At 60.1% G+C, this 21,042-nt stretch overlaps 4 protein-coding genes across 7 annotated transcripts; 3 read left to right on the top strand and 1 right to left on the bottom strand.

Moving 5' to 3' along the window:
- The first annotated feature begins 327 nt into the window (after nucleotides 1–327).
- On the top strand, nucleotides 328–3,212 carry TMEM115 (transmembrane protein 115). The gene is made up of 2 exons (XM_009957455.2): nucleotides 328–1,181; nucleotides 1,940–3,212. Exons 1-2 carry the CDS (start codon nucleotides 328–330, stop codon nucleotides 2,145–2,147), a joined length of 1,062 nt encoding a protein of 353 aa, XP_009955757.2. The 3' UTR covers nucleotides 2,148–3,212.
- A 368-nt stretch (nucleotides 3,213–3,580) lies between these two features.
- On the bottom strand, nucleotides 3,581–5,513 carry CYB561D2 (cytochrome b561 family member D2). The gene is made up of 3 exons (XM_086470204.1): nucleotides 5,387–5,513; nucleotides 5,254–5,291; nucleotides 3,581–5,005 (listed from the first exon to the last, which is right to left on the bottom strand). Exons 1-3 carry the CDS (start codon nucleotides 5,511–5,513, stop codon nucleotides 4,502–4,504), a joined length of 669 nt encoding a protein of 222 aa, XP_086326330.1. The 3' UTR covers nucleotides 3,581–4,501.
- A 286-nt stretch (nucleotides 5,514–5,799) lies between these two features.
- NPRL2 (NPR2 like, GATOR1 complex subunit) lies at nucleotides 5,800–9,356 on the top strand. Of its 3 annotated transcripts, XM_086470150.1 has the most exons (11): nucleotides 5,800–5,898; nucleotides 6,104–6,195; nucleotides 6,691–6,859; nucleotides 7,115–7,223; nucleotides 7,502–7,638; nucleotides 7,940–8,037; nucleotides 8,136–8,172; nucleotides 8,317–8,410; nucleotides 8,485–8,602; nucleotides 8,826–8,968; nucleotides 9,236–9,356. In XM_086470150.1, the coding sequence occupies exons 1-11, from the start codon at nucleotides 5,827–5,829 to the stop codon at nucleotides 9,301–9,303; spliced, it is 1,137 nt and encodes a 378-aa protein (XP_086326276.1). In that variant the 5' UTR covers nucleotides 5,800–5,826; the 3' UTR covers nucleotides 9,304–9,356. The 3 variants fall into 3 exon arrangements, with proteins under 3 accessions (XP_086326276.1, XP_086326278.1, XP_086326279.1); XM_086470152.1 differs by lacking the exon at nucleotides 8,136–8,172 and having other exon boundaries at nucleotides 7,940–8,011; XM_086470153.1 differs by lacking the exon at nucleotides 5,800–5,898 and having other exon boundaries at nucleotides 6,177–6,195; nucleotides 6,696–6,859.
- Nucleotides 9,357–9,507: 151 nt separating this feature from the next.
- On the top strand, nucleotides 9,508–20,036 carry ZMYND10 (zinc finger MYND-type containing 10). 2 transcript variants are annotated; one of them, XM_086469760.1, is made up of 12 exons: nucleotides 9,508–9,605; nucleotides 10,230–10,338; nucleotides 10,893–11,009; nucleotides 12,105–12,158; nucleotides 12,258–12,410; nucleotides 14,511–14,599; nucleotides 14,876–14,976; nucleotides 16,291–16,463; nucleotides 16,763–16,888; nucleotides 18,634–18,755; nucleotides 18,959–19,084; nucleotides 19,775–20,036. In XM_086469760.1, exons 1-12 carry the CDS (start codon nucleotides 9,508–9,510, stop codon nucleotides 19,857–19,859), a joined length of 1,353 nt encoding a protein of 450 aa, XP_086325886.1. In that variant the 3' UTR covers nucleotides 19,860–20,036. The 2 variants fall into 2 exon arrangements, 1 of the variants encoding a protein (XP_086325886.1); XR_015183761.1 differs by lacking the exon at nucleotides 9,508–9,605 and having other exon boundaries at nucleotides 9,691–10,338; nucleotides 18,959–19,309; nucleotides 19,775–19,790.
- Nucleotides 20,037–21,042: the final 1,006 nt, after the last annotated feature.

Raw genomic sequence — 21,042 nt, 5'->3', positions numbered from 1 at the left:
CCCCCCCTCCGTGACCCCCCGCCGCCTTTGGGGCCGGCACTACGTGTCCCAGCGTGCCTCACGGCGGGACGGCCTCGCCCCGCCCCGGGGGCTAGCCGCGCCCCTGGTCCCGCCCAGCCTCGCGCATGCGCAAATCCGCTGTTTGTCCGCGCCCGGCCTGGCCCAGCAGCGGGGCCGAGCGCGGCCAGGCCTGAGGCGGCGGAAGGGGCCCGGGCCTGGTCGGGGGCTGAGCGGGGCCCGGCGGGGGGAGGCGGCCCCCGCGGGGGGGGCGAGGCCGGGCGCTGTAGCCCCCGCGGGGCAGCCCAGTCGCGCCGGTGGGGGCCGAAGATGCGGCGGTACCTGCCTGTGGCCCGGCAGCACTTCCTGGCGGCGCTGGCCGGCACCAGCGTGGTGGTGAAGTCGCTGAGCGCCGCTGTCCTCCTCCTCTACCTGCTCTCCTTCGGCCTGGACACGGCCTACGGCCTGGGGGTGACCCCCGGCTACCTCCTGCCCCCCAACTTCTGGGTCTGGACGCTGCTGACGCACGGGCTGGTGGAGGAGCGGGCGTGGGGCCTGGCGGCCAGCCTGGCCACGCTGGGAGCGGCCGGCCGGCTGCTGGAGCCCCTCTGGGGCGCCCTGGAGCTGCTGGTCTTCTTCGCGGTGGTGAACGTCTCGGTGGGGCTCCTGGGGGCCCTTGTCTACTTCCTCACCTACGTGGCTTCCTTCCACCTCGCCTACCTGTTCGCCGTCCGCATCCACGGTGGGCTGGGCTTCCTCGGGGGGGTCTTGGCGGCCCTCAAGCAGACGATGGGGGACAACACTGTCCTGAAGGTGCCCCAGGTCAGAATGAAGGCTGTCCCCATGCTCCTGCTTCTTCTCCTGGCTCTGCTGCGGCTCGCTGCCCTCGTTGAGAGCAATGTACTAGCCTCATACGGCTTCGGGCTCCTCTCTGGCTGGGTCTATCTCCGTTTCTACCAGCGGCACAGTAGAGGCCGTGGAGACATGTCCGACCACTTCGCCTTCGCCACTTTCTTCCCTGAGATCCTGCAGCCCGTGGTGGGTCTGGTGGCCAACCTTGTGCACGGCATCCTGGTGAAGGTGAAGGTCTGCCGCAAGACAGTCAAACGCTACGACGTGGGTGCCCCGTCGTCCATCACCATCAGCCTGCCAGGGACAGACCCCCAGGACGCCGAGAGGAGAAGGTACTGCTTGCGCTGCTTCCATGGGGATCATGTTTATAGGCAGCGAGGGTCGGGTTTAAAATCCAAACGAGGAGTGGGGAGATTTAGGTCCAGGGTGCTAAGGGAGGGGCCTTCTCCAGGGGGTTTGCTGGGGGCTGTTCTCCCTGCCACAGAGGTGGTGGGGAGCATTTTGGGGGCTGGTGGAGCATTTTGCTGCTGTTACAAACGCGGAGCAATGGTGGAAGGGTGGGGGAGGAGCTGGGAGATCCTGGGGAAGCGGCAGGTGGGGTTCGGGGTCCCTGCAGGAGGAGGGGGGATGGCAGCTGCCTGGGGAGGTGTCAGCCCCCTGCTTGTGGCAGTCCTGCACCTGTCATCCTGGCGTGGGGGACGGTGGTGAGTCAGCCCCACACCCCGGCCCTCCCACACGCCAGGCATTGGCCTTCCCGACTCCCATCAGGAAGGTGTGGTTCCAACCCAACAGTTGGTGCTCCGCTTCCACCTGCCCTGTTTTACGCCTTTCTTCCCCCATTCCCAGAGCGGCCCTTGTGTCCTCCGACAGCCTCCGAGCGCACCACGTGGTGTGAAAACTTTGTGGATGTAATCTAGGAGCGTGAATGGGTTTCTTTGGGGCAGTCCCAGGCACTCTGGGTCATCATCCAGTCTCCTGCTGGGAAGAAGCCAGGAAGGGGCTCACACAGTGCCCAGTGGGGCAGAGCTGTTAACCCCTGCCCTGCCCGTTGGACCCGGGGTTAACCCACCTGTCTGCCTTTGCCCCGCAGGCAGCTGGCCCTGAAGGCCCTAAACGAGCGGCTGAAGCGCGTGGAGGACCAGTCAGCCTGGCCTAGCATGGAGGATGACGAGGAGGAGGCAGCAGCAGCAGTGGTGAAGGCCAACAGCCCGCTGCTACCCGACCCCAGTGCAGCCGGGAAGGGCACCGGCCAGGAGTCCAACCTCATCACCTTCCAGGATGCCCCATCCCAGCTGTGACCGGCTGACACACCACCCCCCTTCCCCACCCTATCTCCATCGGAGAGCTGCTAACCCCCCTCATGTCCCCCCCCACAGCCAGGATGCTCAGTGGGGCACAGGGACTCCTCCCGTGGCAGAGGCAGGGGGGCTACCTCGTTCCAACGCTTCGCTGCCACTCACGGCCAGCATCAGGCAAACAGGACAATGCTGCTGCCACCACCACAAGGAAGGACGGGAGTTCTTCAAGCTGCTCCCCTCAGCACAGGGCAGGCCGTGGACATCGGCACCAGCAGCAGGGGCTGTTCCGGGAGGGGTACGTGGCTCTGATCCTGCCCCATAGCCACTGCGCTTGCCCACGGGGGAGCCAAGTCAGCAGCGCTTCCTTGCTTCTTCTCTGCACCGGGGGCTGGCCAGAGCACTCAACACTTACTTCCTCCTTTCTGACGGTAGTTTTGTCCCTAACGGAGGGAATGGGAAGGCTGGTAGGCTTCTTTTCTGAATCCCTTCCCATGGGGAGCTTTGCCCTGCCCTGGCAGGAGCTCACCGACACCAGTGAGAGGTTTGCGAGGTAGGGGACAGGCCACTGGGCAGGGGGGGCCACCAAGCCTCTCACAGTGGTGGTCCAGCACCGCCAGCTCTGGGCTTTGCACGTGGGGGATTCTCTCCTCCTCCCTCTCCTGCCCCCGAAGCCAGCCCCGCAAGGAGCCGGTGCCCTTGGCCACTCCCCAGCTAATCCGTTTGTCAGATTACAGTAGAAGCTGGAATTAATTTTTACAGTGGGGCTCTCGCTGCTTCCTCCAGCAGCAGGTTTTCTTTCCTGCAGGTAGAACGTGGGCTCCCCCATCTCCTTCCCTCACTCTGTGTTGATGGGCTTTTTGTTGGGTTTTTTTCCTTTTTTTTTCTGGATGGAGAGGATGCTCCCTACGACAGCCTCCTCGCAGCTCCTGATCCCCCAGGCAGTCCCCAGCCCAGGACACAGATCGATGGTGTCATGATTATTTTTTTAAAGGACCACATGAAAGGGTTTTGTCAACCAGGAAAAACACAGATGTTTCTGTATTAATAAAGAGTTCTTTGAAAGAGCCTGCTCCTGCAGCAGAGTGTGGGCAGGGAAGGGGGGGCAGGCACAGAGCAGCCACCGGGGGGCTCTTGTGCAGGAGCCTGAGGAGGGGGTTTCTTCTCGGGTGCTCCCAGCAGGTTGGGAGAGACCTTTTGCACGCAGGAGGTGGGAAATGCGCAGGCAGGGATGTCTGCCTGCACCCCAAAAGAGACCACCACCCCTGAGCAGTAAGGAGGGCTTGTTGCACTGTAGCTGCCTGAAATCTTTATTGAATAAAAGCTCTGGATACAGAGGAATTTCCCAATCTGGGAGCTGCTCCCAGCTCTCCAGCCTTGCCAAGAGCAGGATACGTGCCAAGGAGGAGCTGCTGCAGCAGACAGAGCGTTGCAGCGCCCAGCTGCCCTGATGGCGGGTGGGCTGGAAGGCAGGCTGTTGTGCTGGTGAGGCAAGGAGGTTCCTTTCTGCGACCCCGAGGGCCGTTTCGCAGGCTGGCTCAAGGGCTTGTCCCCCAGGCCTGCACCAAGCCCTGCTCCCCCCATGCTGGCGTTGTGCCCTGTGCCCCTCAGAGGGACAAACCAGGCCTTTGCAGGCTGCTGGTTTACAGCCCAGCTGGGTAATTTTGCTCTGTAAAATGACCCCCGCCTCCTGCCAGGCTGAAGCTTTGCTGTCCCAGCCTGCAGGAAGGATTTGTGCGTGGCAATGGGCGTCCAGATCCGTGGCTGTTGGGCAGGGCTGACTGCACTGGTCCCAGGGAGCCACCACGTCCCTGTATGGGGCTGTGCCATCAGGACAGATGTGCTGCTGCCCCACTGCATCTGCCCTCCCATGGCTGAAGCTGCAACCATGCCCTGCACTTTTACTCGCCAAGGTGCCTTTGTGGCAGGAGAGGCAGTGTGGTGGCTGCTGCAGCCTCCCAGGTGAGAAGGGACTCCTTGCCCTCCTTACCAGGAACGTGACAGCTCCCATCCTGCCTGCTCCAAAGCAGCCCTGGGAGGTAAGGGAAGGGAAAAGGAGCAGGAATCCTGAGTGAACCCCCCCCCAGTTCCCAGCACTGAGCACCAAGCTGCCACAGGGACCAGCAGCTTTACCTGTGCTGAGAAATGTCCCTGCCAAGGCAGGCATGAGGTGGGCAGCTCCTGCCTGCTCAGTGTCACACACATCGTACCTGCTCCCTGGGGAGAAGACACTACAGACAATCCAGGACTAAGGAGAGACAAGTAGGTAGAAATCAAGTTCCGAGGAGACCCTACGCGAGCAGAGGTGCCCTGGTCTCACTGGCTCACACAGGGGAAGTTCGGATCTGCGCCAGGCCTCAGTGCTGGCTCCGCTTGCGGTACAGGTAAGCGTTGCTCACCTGGTTCATGATAACAAGACTGGTGAGAAGGGGACACAGCATGGCAAGGTACCATGAGATGCTGGTCACCAAGGTGGTGAACCACAGGGAGCACATGCCCAGCATCAGACTGGCACAGCCCAGCAGGTAGCCCACCAGCCCCGAGGTCGCATGGTACAGCTTGAGCTTGGCCAGCGTCCAGTTCTTCATCAGTTTGGGGTAGAGCAGGAGCACCCCCCCTGCACACTGCCCGCCGGCGTACAGCACGGTCAGCAGCCCCATCAGGCCATGCCAGGTCACGAAGTGGGCCTTGCCATTCAGGTGCTTGTTGTAGGTGATGATGCCCAGCCCCAGGAGGGCACAGAGGAGGGCGAGCAGTTGGAGGGCCCAGTGCACCCGCACTTTGACTTTGCGAGAGAAGGAGCGGAGCAGCGAGGTCTCCGGGGAGAATATCAGCAGAGCTTCCGTCATCAGGAACGAGAACTGGGAGACACAGGGCAGAGGGATTGGCACCGGCTGCCCCCACGCCTCCACCACGGCCGGGGGCAGAACCGGCAGCGGGTCTGCGTCTCCCGGGGCTCTGCCTCCCACCACCCACGGAACGCAGAGAGGTCTTATCCCCTGCGCCAGGCGCCCTCCGCCAGCAGGGCCCCTTCCTCTCCCCGCGGGAGATGCCCACGGCAGGGTCGCAGCACGGGGAGGCGGCCGGTAACCGGGGCGGCGGGACTTACCGCGAGGGCCATGAGCAGCGGGTGCCAGGAGAAGAGGCCTGCAAGGGAAGGGCAGGCGCTGAGGTGAGCTGAGCTGAGGAGAGGCCCGGCCCTCCCCCGCCGCCCGCCCCCCCGGCCCCGCCCCGGCACTCACTGGATCCGGGCCGCGCCAGCACGGCCACGGCGGTGGGGAAGCCCAGCGCCACGAGGTGGGCGGCAGCGCCGGCGGCGGCACGCAGCGAGCGGTACAACCTGGACTCGGTCTCGGCCGTCAGGGCCATGGCGGCCGGGGGAGGGGGGAACCGCCGCCACCGCCGCCGAGACGGGCGGCCCGGGGCGCGGCCCCCCATTGGGCGAGGTGGGATGTCCGTCCGTGCTAGGACCCGCCTTCCCCGCGCCGCGCCGCCGCTGAACGGGTGGGCGGCGCTGTCACTCAGAGCGAGAGCCCGCCTCCACCGGCGCGGCCGTGTGACGTAAGTCCCCCAGGATCAGTGCTACGGTGGCCGGCAGGAACTGACACGCATGTGCAGTGCGCGCCGCTTCGCCGCCGTTCGTGCCGCAGCGGGGTCCAGCCGGGCCTTCCCCGTGGCCGCCATGGGCGGCAGGATCGAGTGCGTCTTCTTCAGCGAGTTCCACCCCACGCTGGGGCCCAAGATCACCTACCAGGTGCGGGGTGAGCCTGGGCCTGGCGCGGCCGGCGCCCGGGAGCGCGCCCAATGGAGAAGGAGGGGGGGGGGGGGGGCGGGGGGGAGGCCGGCCGGGGGGGGGAGGCCGGTCAGGGGCGGGGGCCGCTCCCCAGGTGGGGGCACGGGGCTGGGACTGGGCTCGTCAGCCCGGCGAGGCTGGAGCGGAGCCTTCTGTGCCGCTGCAGGTCCCGGAGGACTTCATCTCTCGGGAGCTCTTTGACACCATCCAGGTGTACGTCATCACGAAGCCCGAGCTGCAGAACAAGCTGATCACCGTGTGAGTGTTGACACGCCCTCCCCGGGGGCAGATCCGCTGTCCTCACCACGACTGGGCAAGTCTCTGACAGTGGGAGAGGACATCTTGGGGATGTGAGGGGGCCAGCTCTCAGCTCTGGGTTCATGGAGGTTTCTGTCTCAGTGATCAGCAGGTTCATTACGGTGCCCGTGGTCACGCGTGCAGGGGGGTCAGGTGCCTGATTCTGGGCGTGACTGGTGCTGCATGTGGTTCTCTGTCAGTCTCAAATCCGGGAACACCAGACAAGTCTTGAGAGCTCTGCTGGTTTTGAAAGGACACTGTTTTCTCCTCTGACGGTTGAGTCTTTCCCCCCATCTTCAGACTGTGTGTTTTGTGCTCCGAGCATTTGGGGATTAGACATTGCTTTTCCTGCAAAGCAGAGAAGCCCCCACCTCCAGAGCCAACTGGGGACCAGCCTTGTGCAGGGCTCAGGCCTGCCTGAGGGCATAGGTGCAGGTTATACTTGTCTTTCTGCAGGACAGCCATGGAAAAGAAGCTGATCGGCTGCCCCGTGTGTATTGAACACAAGAAGTACAGCCGAAACGCTTTGCTCTTCAACCTGGGCTTCGTGTGCGATGCCAGAGCCAAGGCCTGTGCACTGGAGCCCATAGTGAAGAAGCTGGCTGGCTATCTCACCACCCTTGAGGTGAGGCCCGAGCCGACATGAGTGGAGGCGCTGGCTGCCTCAGCATCTGCCCTGCAGAGTCACTGGTGTCCTGGCACACGTTGTGGGTCATTGGGTGTTGCTGGGGTAGGGGCCAGGTTTACGGCAAGGAGGAGATTGTGCTGTTTTTACCCACACATCACTTGGAGTTTAAGGGAGGACGGGATCTGAGATGTGCAGTTCCTATAGCCAGTAATCCTGTGGGGAGGAGCTGACTTGATTTTCTGCTCTCTTTAGCTGGAAAGTGGCTTCATCTCCAACGAGGAGAGTAAACAGAAGCTGGTTCCCATCATGACGATACTTCTGGAGGAGCTGAACGCCAAAGGAAAGTGCACCCTGCCCATAGGTATGGCAGCCGTGCTGGCGCGGCGGTGGGACAGGGCAGTGCTGGGAGGCAGCTGGGCCATCCCCTGCCCAGGTTGGCTCTGGCTGTGCTGCTTCTGGTGACTCCCTGCCTGTCTGGAGCTGGGGGCTGTCTGAGCCAGCCTTGCCCTGGGTGGCTCCAAGGGCTGGGAGGGATGGGGTTGTAGGCTGCAGACACATTCCATGCAGCGTGGTTGACGGTCACAAGCTCCCAAGGGGTAGGTTTCTGTGGGGACTGAGCACTCCCGTTTCTCTGACCAGATGAGTCAAACACCATCCACCTGAAGGTGATCGAGCAGCGCCCGGACCCCCCCATTGTGCAGGAGTACGATGTCCCTGTCTTCACCCAAGACAAGGACGACTTTTTCAACTCCCAGTGGGATCTCACCACGCAGCAGGTCTGTGTGCTTGACTGGGGACAGCTTTGAATGGGTTCTGTTTCCAGCCTGCCTGGTGGGAGAGGGGAGTTGGGCATCCCAGAGATCACTACGTTAATGAGGACAGTTTGGCGTTCCCCTTGTCTTTGTGCTCAGGCCTGCGGGCAGCCAGTTCACCCAACATGAGGATAAAATGCTGCTGGGGATGGAGCCCGCTTCTCCCAGCGTGCTCCCAGATGCAGGGGAGTTTTCTGGACTTCAGGGTGATGCTTTGGGCCTCTCTGCTCTCTCCCCTCTTAGCTCTTGCTTCCTCCCCTCCTAGATCCTGCCCTACATCGACGGCTTTCGGCACGTCCAGAAGATTTCCGCAGAAGCTGACGTGGAGCTGAACTTGGTGCGCATTGCCATACAAAACCTGCTGTGAGTGTGTGGAAGGGGGCCTGGCCAGCCCGCAGGAGGGGTAGCGGTGGGTGCTGGCAGAGAGGGTGTCTCTCTCATGTTTCCTTATCCATCTGCAGGTACTATGGGGTCGTCACGCTTGTCTCCATACTCCAGGTGGGTCAGGCCACAGAGCGTGGGGCCACAAGTGTGATTCAGGCAGCAGGGTGGCCATACAGGGGGGACAGTGGGGTTCAGAGCGGGGCAGGTCTGTCTCTTGGAGCTGTGGCTGAACACAGCTGGTTTTCTCATGCCCTCCAGTACTCCAACGTCTACTGCACCACGCCAAAGGTCCAGGATCTGGTGGATGACAAGTGTCTCCAGGAGGAGTGTCTCTTCTATGTCACCAAACAAGGTACGGTGAACCTGTGCTGGGCTGCTGGCGGAGGCAGGGGGAGAGGGCAGCTGACTGGTGTCTTCTCCCTGCAGGGCACAAGCGAGCCAGCCTCAGGGATGTCTTCCAGCTGTACTGCGGGCTGAGCCCTGGGACAACGGTGCGAGACCTCATCTCCCGCTACACCGCGCAGCTCCAGAGGGTGGACGAGAGGTTGGAGCCAGCACCCTCCTGCTCGATCCCCAAGGGTGGTGGTGACACCAGCAGTGGTAGGGCGGGTGTGGGGGAGCACGGAGGGAGTACTCAACCCCTGCATCTGTAGGTGGGGAAACATGAGGCACTGGTGTGGCATGGTGGAACCAGAAGGGAATGGGGGGAGCTGAGGTGTTTGACACCTCAGTGTTGTGGTCCCAGTCTCTTCCCTCCTCTTCCCTAGGAGGCTTATCCAGTTTGGTTTGATGAAGGGACTTGTCCGGCGGCTCCAGAAGTACCCCGTCAAGGTCACCCGGGATGAGCGGAGCCACCCAGCCCGGCTGTACACGGGCTGCCACAGCTATGATGAGATCTGCTGCAAGACCGGTGAGGATCTGGGCTCCTCTGTGCAAGTCTCGGTGGCAGCGGGAGGCAGAGGGCTGCCTGCATGTCTGGGGCTGTGCGCTGGTTTCAGGGTCTCCCTCGTCCCTTTGGGAGCCTTCAGACTGCAGGGAGATGAGACTCTGGGCTAGGTTCTGTGCCGAGCTGGGCTGCCAGGCCCATGCTGCCAGGGGGAGGCACTGGGGACCCCAGTCAGCCCTCTGACATCGCTGCCAGGCACCCCACTAACACCCCACTGCCTCCTCCCGCCAGGCATGAGTTACAAGGAGCTGGATGAGCGCCTGGAGAACGACCCCAACATCATCGTGTGCTGGAAGTGACGGCGGGGATGGCAGCCGGGGCCCGCACCGGGGACCGTGTGTCCCCCGACGCGTCCCCCCGTGTGTGTCCCCGGAGCGACCCGCTGGCCGCCTTCGCTCCTCCGCGCCGCCAGGGGGCGGTAGAGACGCAGCAGCGTCGTGTGTATCGTCGTTTCCTCTTCCCCCCCCCCCCCCCCCCCCCCCCGTTGCCATAGCGACGCCGCCATGGCCGCCGCCGGGCCGGTGCCGCTTCTGCCCGCCGAGGCCGAGGCGCTGGTGCGGGCGCTGCAGAGCACCGAGCTGCGGGACGTCGGCGGGCAGGGGTGCGGGGGGACGGCTTTGTTGGGGACGGGGCCTGGAGGGGGAGGGCCCTGGAGGGTCTGGGGGAGGGGGAGAACACGAAGAAGGGGCACTAAACTTGGGGTGTCCTCATTAGGGCTGTAGGAAGAGAGGAGAGGCCCCGGTTTTGGGGTGTCACCAGAGGGTCTGGGTGCGGATAAGGAGGGGTTCCCAGAAGATCTCGGGTAGAGAGGAGGGGCCTCGGTTTTGAGGTGACCCCGGAGGGACAGGGTGGGGTGAGGGGAGAGGATGTTCTGGAGCCTTCCTGGAAGGACTGGGAGAGAGATGAGGGTCCAGGGGGAGGGAGTGTGAGGAAGTGTCCCAGATTTGGAGTGTCCTCAGAGGGTCTGTGTGGGTAGGTGTAATGGAGCGGAGGACCCCCAGTTTTGGGGTGTCTCATGGTGGAGCTGCTGCACCAGAGGGCACCAGCTCAGGGGACAGCACAGGGTTTGGGGGTGCCTAGCAGGCTTGGGGCATTTCCTGGGGATGGGGGGGCCAGGCAGGAGCAGGTTTCTCTGCATGAGGGACCCTCTCCGGGAGGGCAGCAGAGCCCCAGAGGCAGTGGTCAGAGATCTGCAGCACTGATGTCCTTGCTGACTGCCCCGCAGATGGCTTCAGCAGCATGAGTGCGTGGAGAAGCTCAACATGCACGCCATCCTGAGCGCCTCCACAGGCCAGGAGCAGCTCCTCACTGAGCTGCTGGTCACCTACACCAAGGTGAGCGTCGTGGGGTGTGGTAGTGATTCCCATGACAGGCCTTCAGCCTTGAGCTGGGGTTGTCTTGTGGACAATGTGCAATTTTGGAATAAAACAGTGATGAGTCTGTTGTATCTCTGGCAAAGACATTTGACTGGTGGTTTGCCAGTTTTACTTTTTCAAAAAAATTAAAGGTGAAGCTGTGGTATTTCTACTTGCTGGTCTCTGGTTCCTCTTTTGGAAGTTGTTTTGGTCTCTTTTGTGCACCATGCCCTCTGGTTGTGGATCTCTGCCCTATGCTTGGGGTGTCCCAGCCCTAGAATATGCTGGACTGTTAACGGGATGTGTGGTGCCCTGAACCTGCCCAGCTCCTCAGGGTCATCTTACCCATTTGCAGCCCCAGGAGTTCTCTCTGCCTACTGGATGGTTGGTGAAAAGCTGTCGATTTGTGCCCCAAGGCCGCCCTCTTCTGTGGGATGGCTCCATAGACTCTGTGGCCGATCATTAGCAGTAAAACATTCCCACTGCAGCACCGGTCTGAAAGGCTTCACTTCCCCCTTCCCTTCCTTATCTAGATTCCTGTTCTCATTGGAGAGCTGATCTCTGTGGAGATCTGGAAGCACAAGATCTTTCCCGTGCTCTGCCAGCTGGGGGACTTCAAGCCAAGAAGCACCTTCCACATCTACATGGTGGTGAGTAGAGGGGGCAGTGGGAACGAGCCTGGAAATGAAAACAAACCTTGCCCGCAAGACCTCAGAGCTGAGGTTTTAATCCCATCAGGCTGAGAAGCTGCAGTGGGCAGTGTGACACAGAGGGAAGTACCTGGTTTCCCAAAGCCACAAGTGACAAGCCCATATTCTTGCCCCCAGGAGGGACAGGGCCCAACTCCCATGGGAGCTCAGCTCCAGGGACAGCTGTGCGTCTGCCCAATACCACACAGGGGCTTGTGGGAGCTGGTGGGTGCAGCAAAAGCTGCTCCTGGGTGTGGCCCTGCTCCTGGCTTGCAGCTCCCAGTGAGTCGGTGCTACCCTCGTTCCCAGGCAGCAGCACCCCTGGGGCATTTGTAGCCCTCTGAGCACTGTATTTCTCTGGCACCTCTGACCAGAGGGTTCTCTGAGGTTACGTACCTCTGGGTTAAGAAAAATGTCGCTTTTTCTTACTGAGCTCCTGGGAGCAGTGGTCCATTGGCCCGTTCTTGGCAAAGGAGCAATCTTGGGAGCTGGGTTTCCCTGCAGAGCGTTGCAGCCTTTGACCTAAGGGCAATCTGCCTGAAGCTTGGAAGTTTCAGCTCATTTTCTGTCCAGGATAACACCTTACTGGGGCAAGGTGGTGTCTTCCCTGGGCAGCCATTTGTCTGCAGCATTGCCTTGAGGCAGTTATCTCGTAGTTCCCAGTCTCAAGACAAGGCTGTCCACTCTGGTCCCAGGGCGTGCTGAGAGCAGCATGGCCATGCAGAGCAGTGCCCCCACCGGTGCCAGGGGCTGCAGCTTACCCAAGGGCTATGGTTGTACTGCCACTCTAGCACAGAGATAGAGCCGTGAAGGGCCCCATCTGCTGGGAAGTGCGGTTCTCTATGAATGTGTTATAGTCTCAAAGGCATGTTAACATAAAAACTAGTGCAAACTGCGTGATCTGGAATTGTTTTAAAGATAACATCACTTGTATTTGGCTCTTGGACTTGTGTTTGGCCACAGCTACATAAGTAGATTCTTAGAAGAGCCCTTTTCCTGGTCCTGTTGCCTGTGTTCACTGCTGTTACCTCACTCTTGTCATTTTTCCTCCTGCAGCTGCATCACGAAGGCTCCATCGTTAACCTCTTGGAGACTGTGTTTTTTCACAAGGTAAGAGGCAGGTTTAGCTTTCTTAGGTGTAAAGCCCCTCGGGGTGGAAAGCCACAGCTGTGGGGGCTGGCCCTCTGTGAGACTCTTGTCGTTGTGAAGGAGATCTGCGAGTCAGCAGAGGACAGCGTTCTGGATTTAATTGATTATTGCCACCGCAAACTGACCCTGCTCGCAGCTTGGAGTGCCAACAGACAGACAGTGACCCCAATGGAGCTTCAGCCTGAGGATCTGGCCAGCCCCTCGTCCATGCGGGTGAGGAGAAAGTCCTGTAGCTCACTGGGGACACGTGTGATGGAGGATGTGGGCAGGTGAAGAGGCGCACGGGGGCCTTCTGTGGAGAACCTCCTGGCTGCAACCCTGACACCCCCAGCCCATCTCAGAGGGCTTCTGGCGCAGGTGCTCATCTGCACCAGCAGCTCAGCTGGGCCCACCTCCCTCCACCCACAGCTGTGCTTCCGCTCTCTCTTATGGCAGTGACAGCTTGAGGCTTCCTGCAGGACACGGTCTGAGCTCTGAGGGGTCTGAGCTCTGAAGAGCTGACAGTTGGGCAAAATAGTCAGTACAAGGCTTTTGGCCATTTGCTGTTGCTCTTGAAAGCTGTGGGGGCATGTCTCCCTGGAGCTTGTGAAACCACTTTAGCTCAGGCTGCTGCTGGAGCCAGCCAGGGTTAACCATGGGAGGCATCCTTCCCTAAACTGGTGTATGATACGACTAGGAATTGTCCTGATATTTTTCACCCCAACTTCCTCAGCTCTCTGAGAAATACCTCCTCTCTGCACTGGTCTGGGCCAGCAGTGAGCCCAGAGCTGTTCCTGGGCTGCCACAGATACCTTCCTGGTGTGGGAGCTCTCTTTGCTTCTCATGCTTCTCAGCACCTTGAGTTTTCTCCTTAAAAGTTTTTCCTTTTCTCCCCGTCTGGAGAAGCGGGGTTAAAGTTGTAGCCTGCAGGCTTGGCCATACCTTCCTGCGCTGCCTCCATCTTTTGGCTTGTTGCCTGAGTACGCGCTCCTCTTCCAGAAAAGGGAGGAAGTGGAGAGCTCCAGAGCACAATAGGGATGTTTTCCAGGAAATCTTTTCCTGGCTGGGGAGGGTAACAGGGTGTCTCTGTTAGTGCTTTGACATGGCTTAAGTTAAAAACCCGACCTTTTCCAGGCAACAGAGTTCTAAAAAGCGCTTGTCTCCCAAGGAGCCTCGTTTCCTCTGGTTCATTCCAGCCTCTCCTGGCTCTGCATACAATAACCCCATACGAAAAAGCTGTTCCTGCCCTCTCCTGTGTTGTGGAGCCTGTTGTCCTTTGTGACTGTGTATGGTGATAACCCCTGGAGCAGGACGTGTCCTGCTGTCCCCCAGAAGCACAGACAAAAGATAGTCCCTGCCTGAAGGTAGTAGAGATGAGGTCTGGATACCAGGAGGAGCTGTAGGAAACAGTCTCACTGGGGGAGTTTGGAGAGGGAGGTGAGGGGGAAGAGCACATAAGGCTTTCTTAGCATGTGGGGCACTGTCACGGGGAGCGCAGGGCTTCTCACCGCAGGAATTTGGAAGGGAACTGTTGCAGTGGCACTTCAGAGAAATACGAGTTACTGAGGTCAGTGCTCTGCACATGAAAATGTGAGCTGGTGAGCATCTGGGACTGGAGAGAAGCTCTGCCTAGGCCGGGGAGAAGGACGTGGCACCTCTCAGCCTAGCCATCCCGATGGTCTCAAAAGAAGCTGAGTCAGAGGGTGGTCAGGCTGTTGGCCTGAGCACGTGGGGGATGAACAGCATGTCTGTGCTGCCTGGGAAGGAAAGGAGACTGGGTGGCTGGAGAGCATGGTGTAGCTGCAGGCTGGGATAACCACAGGCAGATATTCTAGCTGGCTGTATGCAAGCTGGAGGGGAGAGGCAGATCCGGGAGGGGTGGATGTAGGACTGCAGCTGCACCAGGGCCAAGTTTATCCTTCCTCCTCCTCCTCTGGTTCCTCTGCTGATCATGCAGTACCCCCCTTCTTCAGCCTCACAGATCTCTGCAGGGACACAGGCCATAAGATGATTCCAGAAGGAGAAAGGGGAGCAGTCTGGGACTGGCCTCCTTCAGGGGGTGTCCTTGTGCAGGGGCACTGCTGCCAGTAGTCACCCATGACCTGTTAGGGGTAGGGAGATGAGGGACAAGCAACAGTGGGCTGCAAGCACTTCTGCAGCTGCCCTGACAAACAGGCAGTTCTGGCACAGTCGAGATGAGAAGCAGAGTTTGTTTTGCAGGGCTCTGGTTTCCTCCCCAGTCTGTGGTTACCAATGCGCAGCCAACAGCCTGCCTCCCTGTAGCTCCTGGGAAATGGGGCCTGAAATCCCGAGGCTGTGCTTGTCCCTCCACAGGAGCTGCAGAAGCAAGCAGAGACGATGGAGTTTGAGATTTCTCTGAAAGCCCTGTCTGTGCTGCGGTTCATCACTGATCAGGTGGAGAGGTAGGTGCCCAGAAGCAGCAGAGGATATGCACTGAGCTCTCCAGCTGAGATTCCTGTGGGGTCATGGCAGCTGCCTGGACCCCTTTCAGCAGCTGGCTGTATCCTTGGTGGCAGTGCCACTGTGCCCCAGGAGGGAAACGCAGCAACGCTCCACCCTGCTCATGGGACCAAGATCATTGCCTTTTTTCTGCCTTTCCCATTTGCCTCAGGGAATGTTTGTATCTGTTCTGGCATTTGTCTGCAAGCATCATTTCACCCCCTCTATCCTATCTCCAGTCTGTCCCTGAGCGCACTGACACGGATGCTGAACACCCACAACCTGCCCTGCCTCCTTGTCGAGCTGTTAGAGCGTTGCCCCTGGAGCTGCTGGGAAGCAGGTACGGCTCATGTCCCATGGTACCTGGGGTGCTGTGGTGGTGTTCTGGGACCTGCATCCACTGACAGGTCTGCTGTGGGAGCCCTTGCAGAAAGCTGCTCCCCCTCCACCCTCCTCCCCTTGCTCCTCCCTAGTGCTCCCTGCCTGAAGCTGTTCGTCACGAAAGCAGCTGGAGCACAGCTGGGCTGGGGACCCGGCAGTGCTCCCAAAAGCCGATCCTTGCACTCGGCCGTGTCTCTTCTGAGCTGATCACGGCCAAGACGGGAGCATAGCACATCTGCCAGCCCCCCCTGCTCCTCTGAGGAGTCTTGTCCTGGGCACAAAAAGACCAGAGTGCCAGTCTCAACGGGCTCTCCCAGGCAGCAAACCAATTGCCCTGAAGCTGCTGGTCATTGATCTTCACTCTTGCCAAAGGCCTCTGATTAGGTCATGCCCGTCGGCCATCACCTGCACAATCAGCCCTGCCTCCTGCACATTTGCAGCCAGGTGTGGCCCCCTGCAGCCCCCCAGCTTCCCCGCTGCCTGCCTCTGAGCAGTGGTGGGGCACAGCCTGGGGCATGGGAACCCACACTCCCCTCTCCAGCCCTGCACCAGGGGGGTCACAGTGCAGGCAGGGGAGGAAAAGACACTGGGAAGCACGTGGTTCTGCGCCTGCCAAGAGGAGCCCAGCTGGATGGGGGAGCTTTCCTTCTTCCGCCAGCCAGGAAACGCATCCCTTCTCTCTGCCTGTGCACTCGAGATGTCAGAGGGAGCTTTGATCCAGGGCCCTGAGGGAAGGACTGGAAAGAAACAAGAGTGCAAAGGCATTTCCAGGCTGTGCAGATGCAGGGTTACATTCTCCTCCATCCCCCAGAGCAGCACAGTAGCTCCTGGAGCTTGTTTTGTCACTTCTGTTGTAGTCATGCCACCTTCTGGCTTTTACTGGCAGAAGAAACTCCAGAAAAGCACATATTGGCCATGCTGGTGTCTCAAAACATGCCTCTCCAGCCACTCTGTTGTTGCAGCATGGGCTCCCCCACCATCTATAGTTCTGGCCAAGTACAGAGGGAGGTATCTTGGGGATCTTTCTGTTCCTGCCACAGCCCTATTGTTTTATTAAGTGTTCTTTATGCATTTCATGCTGTCTAATGTGTTGTCTCAATACCAAGTAGGCTGCTCTGGTGAGCAAAGGGATGGGGAAACTGAGGCAGGCAGAAGCAGAGGGGCTTGCCTGCATTGAAGCAAGGCAGTGAGCATAGGCCAGCATCCCCACCACTGAGCTGTCTTCCCTCAGGCAGCACTGTCTCTCCCTGGAGTCGTGTGTTCTGTCCCGTAGGCAAGCTCAAGAAGTTTGAGAATGGCATGTGGCACGTGGTGCCCCCTGAAGACCAGGTGAAGATGACCAAACTCGATGGGCAAGTGTGGCTTGCCCTCCTCAACCTCCTGCTCAGCCCTGAATGCCAGCGCAAATACCACTTTGATGGCTTCAACAAGAGCCAGCTCCTTAAGGTACAACCCTACACCACAAAGGCTCCATAGCAGAGAGCAGGACCTTGCCAGCGCTAGGTACCTCTGGGCATCTCTCCCCATCCTCACTGTGGGCTCCTAGGAGCCAGTGGTGGGAGAGCAGCCAAGTCTGTGACTGTGCCAACAGCAGCAAAGCTTATGTTTGTGAGTGTACCTCATGGGACACTCATGGGTCACTCTGCCAGTGCCCCACAGCTCCCTGCTCTTGCCATGCTGCTTCACCAGCTCTGGCTCCCTTGTCTTGACCTCTCTCCATTCACTCTTCCCTTCTGTGGCTGCAGCTCCGTGCGTTCTTGACGGACGTCCTCATTGACCAGCTGCCCAACCTGGTGGAGATGCAGAGATTTCTGAGCCATCTTGCAGTGACAGAGCCGGCCCCCCCAAAAAAGGATCTTGTCCTGGAGCAGGTATCCTGTGGCTCTTCCTCCACCTCTCCAGCCACGCTGCGTTAAGCCTGATAGCCCCCTACCCCCTTTTCCTCCCACCAAGCTCAGCTCTGGAGAGGTGGTGCCCTGGTAAAGCAGCCAAGTGCCCGTTTCACAATTACACCTTTATGGTCAGCAGAGTTGTCCGTGGATGATGTGGGAGCATTGTCTTCCTACCACAGTGGCCAAGCAGTTGCAGCTAAAGGCATAAATGCTGAGTTCTAAACAGCTCTCCAGATTGCATTGAGTCCCTGGGGTGGTGGCTGCATGGGGCAGAGACAACCCCTGGCTTGTTTTGACAATTAACTCTATTTAACATTTATCGGTGTTTCCCTGCTGAATTCTGGACTCCCCAGGGAAGAGTCCCCTTTTACAACTCTGACCCAGGGCTGCTTGGCACACTGTGTATGGAGGGATGCCAAGGTCTGGCGATAGAGGCTGGAGGCTTGGGATGATGGGGGCTTGATGCCTGGGGCTTGGGAGTTGGGCCCTGAGGGTCTTCAAACGGCATGAGGTTCTTGGTGCTTTTAATCGTGTGGTAATAAACTCTGCTTGTGAGCTGAGGGGAGACACTGTGGGGGCAGATCTGCAAAGAGGCCGCTGAGAATTGCTGGGAGAACAGAGGCTCTTCCCCACTGCTGGAGGCTCCCACACCGCTTCCCAGAGCCAATGGGTAGGTTGGGCAGCTGCCACTTGGGCTGTGTGAAGGGGGAACGTGCTGCCCCCAGCATGGCTGGCCACATGGCCTGGGAGGGGGGGTGATGTACCCTGGCCAGAGCTGGCTGTGGCTGAGCCGGAGGCATGGCCCGTGCTGGGAGCTGGGGCTGGGGAATGCTGCAGACTGGCAAGCCGAGCAGTTGGGGCTGGGGATGGCAGCAGGACAGAGGTGATTATGGATTTGCTCCATGTGCCTCAGCTGCCAGCGTGTCAGTGGGGCAGGGACAGGCAGCTGCCACACTGGGGACCTCATCCAGCCGTCGTCCAGGCTGCTGCCCTTTGCCGTAGCTCTGCTTTTGTGACAGTGCTGCTCCTACCTTCGCCAAGGGCTGGTGCTGAGCCCAGCGGGTGGGCAGGGGGAGCCAACTGGAAGCATACACACAGGCTCCTGCTCTGCCCAGAAAGCGGTGAACTCACTCTCTGTCACCGAGCCAAGCTTTCAAAAGGCCTTTTTCCATTCAGCTGCTCCTAGAGCAGCCTCCTCCCCTTCCAGGCCTGGCTATTTTTACTCGGCTGGAGAAGGCAGTGCTGTTTGAAGCAGCATCGTCCTCTCCAGAGCCTGAATTCCCCATGCCGCTCTTGGCCAGCGCTTTCCCTTTTCGCGCGTCTTCGGGGAAGTGACGAGTGGAAAAATCTGCTCAGGCAAACAGCTCCAGAGCACGGGGTTCATGCTGCTGCTGGCATGCAGGGCACTGAAATCCCAGGGCTTTCTGTTTGGGACCCCAGGCCTTGAGGCTGAACTCTCACTCCCAACTGGACCCCGAAAGTTTTGCCTTGTTTCACCTGAATACTCATGGGTGAGCGAATCTGTCCCCTTCATGTACCCGAAAGCACACCCTCTCTCCCTGCACCTTCGCCTCTGCACACACTGCCTCTGCTTGCCCTCCTGAGGGGGGCTCACTCCTCACACCCAGGGCTGGCTGTCATCCCTCCCCCCGAATGCCCCCATACCGCAGCACCTTTGGTCAGGCTGTGAGCACCCCTTCTTCCCGCTCTGCCTCTCCCACCAGGTTCCCATCATCTGGGACCACATCCTCAAGAAGAACAGGGGCAAGTGGGAGGCCATCGCCAAGCACCAGGTGAAGTGCACCTTCAGCCCCACTGAGGAGGAGCTGAAGCTGCAGGCACAGAGGTAAGGCGTCGGCACATGCACACAGGGTGCCCAGTGGAGCCAGTATCTTCACTAGCAGGGGCTGGAGCGCAACACTGGGAGGGCAGAGGGGTCTGTGGTACTGGCTGGGGATGTCCCTTCAGGGGCAGGGTGCAGTGGGGACAGCTTACTGCTTGTCGGCAGTCCCCCATGAGCAGTCTCCCCCCCCTCTCTGCATGCTGCAGGTGGGCACAGACTTACACCCTGGACATGATGGAGGCTCTGGCCCCTGACAAGCCCCGTTGCAGGGTGTGTGGTGCAGAGGCGGCCAAGCAGTGCTCTCGCTGCCGGAATGAGTGGTACTGCACACGGTAAGGGAGCCCTGCCACCCCTGTCTCCCCTGCAGCCCCCTGGTAGCCCCCTAGTGCTCCCTGCTCCCCAGAGCACCACAGACTTCAGCAGAGGGTGCTGTGGAAGGGCCAAGGAAAGCCAGGGGTCCCACTGCTGCTCAGCATCCCTGGCTTTCCGCTTGCCACATCCCTCTCCAAATCTTATGACAAGGCTGACATGCCAGAACACTGGAGGAGGAGATGCTGGTGAGTGTTGTGTTGTTGCTGCAAGGTGCTGAGCTGCCTGTGCCCACACCGACAGCAATGATGGGCTGGGTTTTCCGTGGTGACAATGTCTCTCTGCCTTGCACCTTGGTGGGGCAGAAGTGGGGAGGAAAGCACCCGTGGCTCTGTGGGTGTGGGTGACAGGCTGGGATGCGGCAGCTGGGATGGTGACAGTAAATTAAATTTTCTCTAGTCCTGAACCATCTGGCAAGGTCTCGCGTTAAACCATCTTAGCCCCGGAACTGGGGGCTGCATCCAGCTCCCTGTTGGGCTAATGCTCAGCAGTGCCAGCTCCCCACCAGTGCCTGGAGGAGTGTGGTGCTGAGGGGTTTGTCCTTGTTGCTCCTTCGCTCCCAGGGGTGGAAGTGGCCCCGCTGCATCCCTGCTTGACCTGCGGGCACCCCAGTTCCCAGTAGAGCCCCTGAGCAGTGGCCTTTCCCTTCGTAGGGCATGCCAGGTCCAGCACTGGCAGAAGCACAAGGCTGCCTGCAAGCTGATGGCCGGGGTGCTGAAGAGTGTGGATGACCTGTAAGAGAAGCCGTGACTGGCATCTGGCCTGCAGCTTAGTGAGGCAGAGGTTCCCCCTGTGTGCAGCCCAGCGACCAGAGAGGAGAAGCTGGCAAAGGCCCCTTCTGCCTGCTCCCAGCCCTGGGCAGTACTGGCCGGGCTCAGCCTTTCCACTCCCACCACCCTACCACGCAGCCTTCTCCAATAAACCTCCTTCTGTGCTCCACTGCTGCTTGGCTCCTGCTTTTTTCCTCCTCGAAGAAGATCTAAACTACTGCCTCCCCTCCCTTGCACATAGGGAGAGGGGGGTGTGTCCATCTTTCCCCTCTGCAACAAGAGAAATCCCAGAGATCTTGAAAAAAGAACTGATAAGGTTGTGGTTACCAGAAGGGCCAAGCCCCCTGTGGCTGAAGCATGTGAGCTGGGGGAGGGAAGGGGACAAGGCGGCATCCATGCTGCCTCTTATCTTTTGGTCGCCATCGTTAGAGCAGCGGGAGGAGGTAGAGGATGTGGTTAGCATGAGCACCTCGCTGCTGGGTGTTCGTCATCTACCATCTCCTCTCAGTTGATGTAACATTAGCACCGAGGGCTTGGCCCCCTGCCCACCAGCATCTTTCTGCAGGGTTTACTGGTGGCCTGCTGCACCTTGGGGTGCATCCCCACCCCTCTGCAGACAGCAGCCACTGCTGAAGGGCTGGAGCCGTGGTAGGAGCATGGTTGGGAAAGGTTAACAGTGCCAGCACTGCTGTGCCTCTCCTGTTCTGATGCGGTGCCTGAGACCCCCACACACCCCAAAACAGGCTTTGCACCAGTGCTGTAGCTGCAGGAGCCACGACAGCAGACAGAGAAGCCATCTCAGTCCGGCTGCAGCCTCTGCACTCGATCCGGCCGCAGCCCCGTCGCTCCCCGGGGGAGCTTTGGCTGCTTTTTGCCGGCTGCCAAAGGTTCCCCCAGTCTCTTTCCCCGCTTGCCCCGGTCCTGGGAGAGGTGGCAGAGAGAGCAGGGCTGCCGGAGCGGGGCCCCCCCTTCCCCGGCCGCGTCTGCGGAACCTCATCCCCGCCTCCAGCCCGCCCCGTCGGGCTTGCCGGGACCGGGAGTGGCGGTCGGGACCCCGGGACACTCCGCGGCTTCCCCCCCGCTCCTGCCTCAGTTTCCCCCGCGGTACCCGGACGGGGCGGCCCCTCCTGGTCCCCGCCCCGGCCCCATCC

This window comes from Leptosomus discolor, chromosome 9 (genome assembly GCF_034619465.1).
Source record: "Leptosomus discolor isolate bLepDis1 chromosome 9, bLepDis1.hap2, whole genome shotgun sequence".
NCBI lineage: Eukaryota > Metazoa > Chordata > Aves > Leptosomiformes > Leptosomidae > Leptosomus > Leptosomus discolor.
This window is presented reverse-complemented; position numbering and strand designations above follow the sequence as displayed.